At 37.6% G+C, this 9425-nt stretch overlaps 1 protein-coding gene across 3 annotated transcripts; it reads right to left on the reverse strand.

Annotated features, from left to right (window-relative positions):
* On the reverse strand, positions 3007–7814 carry LOC109233283 (phosphate transporter PHO1 homolog 10-like). Of its 3 annotated transcripts, none has more exons than XM_019399097.1 (14): positions 7761–7814; positions 6603–7071; positions 5708–6005; positions 5571–5634; positions 5357–5428; positions 5110–5239; positions 4909–5029; positions 4553–4811; positions 4360–4464; positions 4243–4287; positions 3994–4146; positions 3631–3909; positions 3412–3548; positions 3007–3304 (listed from the first exon to the last, which is right to left on the reverse strand). In XM_019399097.1, exons 2-14 carry the CDS (start codon positions 7036–7038, stop codon positions 3202–3204), a joined length of 2202 nt encoding a protein of 733 aa, XP_019254642.1. In that variant the 5' UTR covers positions 7039–7071; positions 7761–7814; the 3' UTR covers positions 3007–3201. The 3 variants fall into 3 exon arrangements, with proteins under 3 accessions (XP_019254642.1, XP_019254644.1, XP_019254643.1); XM_019399099.1 differs by lacking the exon at positions 7761–7814 and adding an exon at positions 6090–6194 and having other exon boundaries at positions 3008–3304; positions 6603–6668; XM_019399098.1 differs by lacking the exon at positions 7761–7814 and adding an exon at positions 6090–6206 and having other exon boundaries at positions 3008–3304; positions 6603–6640.

Genomic DNA, 9425 nt, shown 5'->3' on the forward strand with positions numbered 1-9425 from the left:
TTGCAGGAGCATTGGTCAATCCAAACGGCATAACCTTGATCTCATAGTGGCCCATATGTGTTCTGAAAGCAGTCTTAAGTATATCCTCTTCCCTCATTCTGATCTGGTGATAGCCAGCTCTCAAATCCACTTTAGAAAATATCACAAAACCATGAAGCTCATCCAATAAATCATCCACAATGGGAATTGGATATTTATCCTTTATAGTGATATCATTCAGTCCCTTATAGTCGACACAAAACCTCCATGTCCTATCCTTCTTCTTAACAAGAAGAGTTGGGGAAGAAAAGGGAGATTGGCTCTGCTGAATGATGCCATTTGTCAGGATTTCCTCGACTTGCTTCTCTAGTTCATTCTTCTGATAATAGTTGTACCTGTAGGGCTTCAAAGTCACAGGCATGGCACCTGGATTGAGAGGAATTGAGTGGTCCAATGCTCTAGTAGGAGGTAGTGACTTAGGTTCAGCAAACACATCCTCATACTGCTCTAGCACTGTCTGTATAGCTTCTTCCACTGGGTCCTGTCCTGTGGCTACCACTGAGTTCATCATGAACAAATGAGCTAAGAGTGCTTGCCCTTTCTTAAGCACCTTGCTCATAGTCTTACTAGAAATCATATTTAGCTTACCTTCTTCTAGAATTCCATGTAGTACCAGCTTATTTCCCTTTCTCCCAATGGTAACACAATTCTTCTCATGGTCAAACATAGTAGGATTGTGTGTCTTCATCCAATCATTTCCCAGCACAATGTCACACCCCCCCCCCCCCCAATTGAATGATGAGTAGGTCTTCCTTAAAAGGTCTGCCCTGCATTTTCCATACAAAACCTTTACAATGAGAGGTACACATGACATATCAGCAACTGTCACTCTCGCTGGTGGACAATAAGTAGCCTAATGACCAGTCTCCTTTACAATGTTCTCATCTATGAAACTATGAGTACTGCCAGAATCAACCAACAATGCTAGGTTAGTATTTTTTACGGAACCCTTGACCAAGATAAAGTTAACTCCTTGGTTATTCCCTGATAATGCACTCAAACACACAGCTTCTTGCACAACTTGCTCTATACCCCCTTCAATTACTAAGTCTGCAAGGGAGGGGTCCTCATTATCATTAGGACATTCTAGGGCAGCTTCCACCTCTCCAATCAAGCAATTCAACTGTTTCTTCTTGCACTGATGCCCTGGTGTGTACTTTTCCTCACACCTAAAGCACAGATGATTGTTCCTTCTATACTCATAAACTTCAGCGCTCAGCCTGAATGTATTAGGCTTAACTGAAGGATTCACTGCAGTTTTGACACTGGTGCTACTACTCCCCACAGCTGGTGGTCTAATACTAACCTTGTTCTTCTTTTGTGCAGCTTCTATAGCCATCTCTTGAAACCTAGGTTGTTCAATAGCAAACTTCAGTGTAGTGGGCTTGAACAACTTTACTCCAAATCGAATCTCTTCCTTCAGAGCTCCTATGAAGCTAGAGATAAAATGAGATTCATCAAGATGAGGGTTCCTAATTAACATCTGAGCTTTCATATCCTCAAACTTGCCCAGAAACTCATCTATTGTACCAACCTGACTTAGCTTATTGAATTCCTCCACTATGTCGTCCATCACTGTATCCCCAAACCTACAGATCAATTCTTCCTTAAACTGAGTCCAACTGATCTCTCCTTCACTTAAAGTGAGAGAGTGGTACCAAGTTTTATCTAACCCATTTAAGTAAAGTGCAGTTGCCTCTACCTTATGATTGTTTGGAGTCCGATATAAATTGAAATATCTTTCACATTTTCGAATCCATACCTTGGGTTCATGTCCTTCGAAGCCGGGTAATTCCCATTTAGGAGGGGGAACTGGAACAATCTGATTTCTGTTTAGCCTCTATCTCCTGCACTTACAGGATAGCTACCCATCGCCTTGACGATTATCACCTTGAACTCTATTAGGAAGCCTCTCTAGAGTGGTCAACGAGAATCAGTTCCACGGTACCTTGAATCCCTGTTTGTGTGTCACGAAATTCCTGCTGGTGAGTACCTGCTCAGAAATTTCATCATGTTTCACGAGTTTTTCATCCATGAGTTTGAGACGAGTTCCTTCAGCCATTCTCACAACAAAGTCGTTGAATCGAGGCTCTGATACCAAATTCAGGATCTACCAAGGATTTGAGCTAAATTCAAAATAAAACTGCAATTGCAAACAATTGGGACAATTTTCTGAATTTTTTATAAATGGAAATGGATACCAAATTACAAATCTAAGGAAGAAAATTTAAGCTAAACTAACTAAATGTATACTTGACCTCATAGCTGGAAGATCTGCAGAATCTAGAGAATAAGAAAAGGGAGTTAGAATCTGAGAGAGAGAGAGAGAGAGAGAGAGAGAGAGAGAAGGAGAGAGCGGAAAGAAGTGAACCTGAAATCCGTTATGCATTCTCTCTCTCTCTCTCTCTCTCTTCGTCTGATTAATAACAAACCACGCGCTGGCGTGGCTTAATCTCGTCCCTCGCTGCTCATTAACGGAAATATAATCGCGGCCGTTAATTTTGAAAGTTAGTTACTCCTACTTGTGGCATCAGCTTGAGATCGAACCCAGTTGACAACATCTCAATACTCTTATCCTGCTACAGCTTAGATCATTACAAAATCAGAGAGCAGTATTTTTCTAATAGATAAGAAAGAGCATTCTTTCTTTTCTTTGGAAGAAGAGGTCCGACCGATTATCTCTAATCAACCAATGTTTTTCTTCTTTAATAAATAATCCCGCTGTCTCTAACTTCATGGTAACTTCTCCAACTTATCCCTTTAAATAGGTCGGGTCAGTCCACATGGGCAACCCGCAATCCAAAACCAAATTAGTATCCAACAGATACTATTATATATACTTACTCATACCTAGTTTTGATATGTTTGGACCACAAAGAATAGTCCAAGAATACATGCATGCACCATAATATGAGCAAACAAGATGTGCTTTGCTTAGGAGAAAGATGAAAACATGAAGCAACAAATTATATATCTCTCCATTTCTGAAGGAGATGAGTGTTGTGGTACTAAATATATTGCAGGATCCAGTTAACGTGCACATAACAGTACTTGAAAATGTATGCATTGCCACCCTATCTAATAGAAAAGGGTACGGTGATCTATTACACATTCATCTTTTGATGAAACAGAACATATGTTAAGAAGACTTAAAGAGTCATTCTACTCATGCTTGTCAACCTTCTCGTCATATGTAATAAAGGGCAGTGGGAGTGACTTGAATGCTCGGTACTCACCAACATTGTTTAGGTGCTCATTCTCCAATCTGAGACAGAAATCATAACTTCAAAACATATCCATTTTCTTCCCTCTATTAGAGAGAACACAAATGCCATTGAACTCCTAATATCAGCTCAGGGACAATAATATTACCTAAAGACGTTCCAAATGCTACGACGAAGAATCTCCAAGCAGGCAAATGTGCTTGTTATGGCTTTTCCACGTAGTGGGCGCATGTCGAAACTCAATACTAGTTGCAGCCATACAAATCTGAGGAGAACTTCAAGAATCTACCGTCCAACGTGCAAGAAAAATATTAGATGATAAAAAATGAGACGGGGGATTTTTGTTTCATCAACATAGAAACTTTACCATAGCTATATAATATGCACTTCTATGTGGAAGTAAGAGCTTGTCTCTCAGAAGAAAATTTCTTGAATTTCTTTGAAGAAGACCCCAGTCCATCCTGATATCCCAACATATGTTTGCCAGAGCTGCAACAACCGAGCTAGCCAAAGCCCATACTTTCCAAGTCATTTTTTTCCGTAGTCTGAATGTTGACTGAAAGACAACTGACAGAAGCATTGAGAAATAGGTGAAACCGTTGAATCCATGCTTCATGTCTTTCTCTTCTATTAATCGTCGCATACACTGTACATTAATTTGGTCCATTGAGTACATATGCAGATATATAGGCTAATGTAGAGGTTAGTTATAGCGAAATGTTAATTATACCTGGAGGAAGCGAATCCAAAAAGGTATGGCAGCTGAAATGTAATAGAAGATAACGTAGACATCACTAACGTGGCACATTTTTCGTCCTGGCGACAATGCTTTTCCCCAACCATAATAACAAATGTAGTATACAAAACTTCTTATGGCTTGTGTCTGAGGTCAAGCAGATGTAGAGAAAAGGTCAGAAATCCAAAAATAAAGAAAAACAAGATCCATATCACCTATTGATGGCCCAATTAAGTAAGAAACCTGGCTTGTTAGCTGATCTGCCAAGAAAAAATCAACCATTTTGACCTGCAGATTAAGAATATCGACATAAGATGTTGTCCAACATATATAGAATTCAAGCCTGGTAGAATCAATCACCTTGTAGAAAGGAGCACAAATACAACGGAACAGACTTCGAATAAGGAAGAAACGGCTTGAACGATAGATGATGTTAAAAGGACACAGACATATGAGAACTAAACCCTGCATTTGAATAAGAGAATGGTGATTGGATAAAATGTACTTATATGATTGTGCTCAACTGGCATTTAACTTATATCTAAAATCTCACAATGAGTAAGCCCAAAGGAAGGAGTTCAACATATGTCTCGTGATCTTGGATTGTCGAGTCCATCCTGATATGCAGGTGTACCAGAAAAGTAGTGAGTACAACAACTGTAAGACCAGAGGCTAAAACGAAAACTTCTCTGTGGTCTAATTCGGTTCCTGGCTGGAATCCAAGTATAAACGAGTAGTTGATTCTATAGCGCCTCCACAAGTATATATTTGCAGCAACAAGAAGCATATGTAAGATAATGTAACCGTAGAAACTGCAAACAAAACATAAGGTGTATATATATGTCAGAGAAAACTGAGAAGGTCATAAGTAGATGAATTTTCATTTTAACATCTGAATTTTTTCTTAACTTGTAAAGTGGAAAAATGCTATCCAAGTATAAGGTGGCCTCCTTCTTGTCCAGTAACTTTCTTGTTTGCATGACTAAAGCAACCGCGATAATTAGAGCAATTGAGAATCCAAAGAAGAATCCTACACCATGAGCACAAAGGTTATAATAGAACCTGAATGCAGAAAAACATACATTGAAAAAAAAAGGAGAAGTTCTCAACCTGAAAGAAATCGTACGCGGTGGTTCTCTCTTTTCCTTTTTGGCCTTAATAATTTGATGCCATCCCCCTGCTTAAAATTGGAAAAGTGCTTGACAAATGTTGCTTCCACCTTGTTCAGAAGACGAGTAACCTAGAACATGAAAAAATAAACTAAGTGAATCTTTATTGGTGCATATAACTAGACTTGTTTTACCTAAAGCTATATGGAAAATAAATCCAAATATCTTGATTTAGTGATGAAACAGACCTCATCAGAACTTCCAATATAGGAGTTATCAACGACATTCATGTAAGATCTCATTGCTTTTCTGGAAGTAATCTGCAGTCAACCAGTGATGCAATTTATGGTCATTTAGTGGTAACTAAAATAATACTACTATTATTACCATGATTGACCACAGAATGCAACTTTCTGAACCTACTCCGGGATTGAAGTTTTATTCAGAAAGCTAAATATGCACCTGATGAGTGTCTGACCTTTTCATATTTTTCAGGATCTTAGAAAATGCCGAGAGATTTATAAAACTGTTTCATCAATTGAAAAAAGAGTCAGAATAAATGCAGAAAGAGAATCCAAAATGTATCTTAGATTTAGAACCTGTACTGATTTAGGCTGCGAAGTTTCTGATAGAACTCAACAAAGGCCTTTTTCAACTTTTCTTGAACCTCCTTTAGTTCCTCTTGACTGAAGCTACACTCTTTCTCTGTGGTACCAAGTAACAGTTTTTCTACCGACGATTTTGGACCATCAGATGTATTTTGAATTTTGACACATTCAAGAACGTCTGAGGGAGTTCGTCCATGTTCTTTTAATGAAGGCTCTTCATTATTGCTCGAAGAAGCTGGTTTTATGTTGTTCTCACAAGGCATGTCCGTTTCTTTCTGTTGGCCTTTCTCTGCATTTAAACATCTAATGAGCGCAAATTTAGTTATATGAAACAGAAGCATACAGTTAGAATGTCCACAACTGTTTCACGTACACTACAAGAAGGAAGGCTTTTGTCAACAATATTTTATGTTGCCATAGCTGAATGTTGTCGCCAAAAGTACTTTTAGAAACATTCTGTGTCGATCTTGGAAACATCCTGCGCCACATTCTGCGCCGTCTCAGTGAATTATGAAATTATGAGATTCTAAAAACCATTCAGTGGAGGCTAAGCTATGTCAAGATACTGCAATATGGGGTACAAACAATTGCAAAAGGTGTATAAAAAAAGAAGGCTATAACTAAGGTACATAAATTTTGTACATCTTCTAGGATTCTGCTGCAATATGGATCAAAACAAGTGGTACATAGCAATTGAACATATGATGTTAATGTATCCTGCTTATCATATCATGTCTGATTAATAATATATGAATCAAGAACTATTCATTTGTTCAATAAGATTATGGTACAATTCCTAATAAGGCTCTCGTTTCTGTTTGTATTCACCATAATTCATGATCATGAAGGCGTAAAACGACCGATAAAATGATAGTGGCGGACCTACCTACACTTGAAGCCCTGCTTGGAGAAGTCACCTTTGAGGATGCTGCAGTATCTGATTGTTTCACCTTCTTACGGAGAGCAACCAAAGCATCCATTTGTTCGGCCAATGCAGCTGCTTCTCCCTTTGCCTGTTCCACTTTGTCTTTGTAAAAGCTATTGACCTTTCCAAGCTCATTATCCAGTTTTTGCAAAAACGATTTCTCATCTTCTCTTAGTTCTGCTGGTATACAGAACTTTCTATTTGTGGAATATTGTTTGTGTTGGCTTGCGCTTTCTTGATTCTCAATATCAACTTTCCTCTGAGTATTGTGGTGAGGTTGAATACTTAGATTGAGGCGAATGATCTGTTTCAAGAGGCATTTGAGCCCAACATAGTCCATATAAGCTTCAATCCACTCAGGCACCATTTGATCCTTAAATTCTTTCCCAAACATCATTCTTCTTAAAACTCAGCAGAGGTCACGTTCTCTCTGTAATTACAAGCCAAGACCATGCACGTAAGAATCTATATTACAAAACTACCAATTAATATCTCTGACCTTCCTTTATTATTGTTCTCCTAAGCAGTCAGAATTCAAGATAGCAGGAACTAGGAGATATCTATGCAATCAAGTTCTGTTATAGCAGTACTTAGAAAATGAAGTTTGTGAAATTAATGTAAATTATGCAAAACAAGTAACCTTTAATCTTCTAATTTGATTAAATTAGCCATCATTTTGTGCTGAAGCTAGGAGTATATAAATTGTGGTTTCTGTTTGAGTTAATTTCCATCAATTATTTTTTAAGCATTAAGCTTACAGTCCAAATGAACCTGATATATTGGCTGTTGAAAAAAAAAAAAATCAAAGGTAATAGTAACCATATACGAATAATCTAAGACTGACAGAAATATCAAGGAACACAATATGAACAATCCCTAGGGGTTCTGAATCTCCTATCAATAATAACATGATAAGGATTCTGGCCTCACTGTTTATACAAAACCATTGAGAAAATTCAAGCAAGAAGAGATACAGATTAACCAAACATCATTTTAGCAGCAAGTGTTAGCAAAGCAGTGATACTAATAAACATGAACTGTCACTCATTCATTCATGCGTACGTTTGCATTCAGTGATAAACATTAATATTGTGTGCTTTTATGTGTCCGGAAGATTACCTTGGAGAGTAGAAAGAACAAAGCTTTGGAGCCAGTTGGGTTATACACTTTACAACTATGAACTATCTTCTCTCTCTATATATATATATATATGAAGATTAAAGTGGTGGAGTAATGGTTTCAACTTGTTGGAGAATATGGAGACAAAATAAAGACGCGGTGTCTAAAGAAAGGAAATTGACAAAGTGGATGCTCGTAAAATTAGTTTTCTTGTAATTAATTTCCCGGCAGTAATTAGATTTTCCTCGTACCAATTGCATGGTAAATATATACTAACTGCAAGGTTATTGGTTACAAACTACTTTTGGTCTTTACTTATTGTCCCGTTTGATATCTACTCTACAATATTCTTTAAGTTTCATTTAAAATATATTTTAAAGAATTCATAGAATGATAGTGTTTGAGTAAGCTTGTATGAGCTTTTATTATTTTATTAGATCTTGTAATGTCACATAATTCTGCTCTCCAATATCATCCCCCCCCCCCCCCAATTTATTGATTGTTAGGGTAGTACCTTAAGTTATTATTCTTAAGAACTCTACCTTTATATAACTCCTCATTAAACATTAGTTAGATTTTAAAGCAAATATCGAATGCTAATAAGTCAGAAAAGAGAAAAATGTCTAATTTATTTTCGCTAGCTGTTAGAGACAGGGAAAAGAGAATTCTACAGTAATCACCACGTGGCAACAAGTTACTCAGCGGCAGCGCCCGCTTCTCCCATCTGTAAACCTTCTGCAGCGGTGTATATTATGGCCACCTTTGACACTTGTTTACGTCATTGGCCATTAAATTCCACTGCTCACTTCTCATAAAGTCGTTTGCTTCAACTACCACTTATAGTATAGTAGAGACTAGAGGTAACTATTATTTATGATGAATAATAATGTAAAATTGTTACAAGGAGAATAAATACTTGAAATATTATGAATATATTCTTATTTATATACTGTCTTGGCATAAAACAATACATACGATATTTGCATAATAATCTAATGAATGTGTATTTTTTATGATCGTTAACCAAACACTGAATTGTATTGGTCAGAAATCTGACTATCCCGACCGAGGCAACCACGACCCTATTTCAGTCACCGTATGAAAGAAGTCAACGGAACCATTTCGACTCCATCACCACGACCTTCTCCACAAGTGACGAGGGTACGCCCCTCACCCCGACCAGTAGGCTTCCACAATTCTGACAAGAAGTTATGGCTAAGGAAAAAGCAGTTTTCTTTCGACTATAAATATGAAGTGAAGGGAACCTAGAAGGGGGAACTCCGAACCGACTTCTTCTCCAAAAAACCCCAATTAACCAGAGGGGAGATAAGAGAACTCCAAGAGAGGAAAAAGGAAGTTCCATCTAGAGAGGAAGAGAGAGAAACACAATGATTGTAATTCCTTTCCCCTCCAAGGAGCGGCAGGGCAAAGCTTTATCATAAATAAAACGTTTTCGATGCTTCCTCCATTTTTGTATTTAAATGTCATTTCTTTATCTTTAGATCCGATACGAATTATGATTGACTATGATTTACCCCTTCATCTCTTTGATTGATTTGCTTAAAAAGAGTTTAACATCTTTTGAGTCAAACAATTTGGCGCCGTCTGTGGGGATTTCATAGTGAAAACGCCTAGTTCTCTTTTCGGATCGAAGCCAAAGAAACG

This window comes from Nicotiana attenuata, chromosome 10, assembly GCF_001879085.1.
Source record: "Nicotiana attenuata strain UT chromosome 10, NIATTr2, whole genome shotgun sequence".
Classification (NCBI taxonomy): Eukaryota; Viridiplantae; Streptophyta; class Magnoliopsida; order Solanales; family Solanaceae; genus Nicotiana; species Nicotiana attenuata.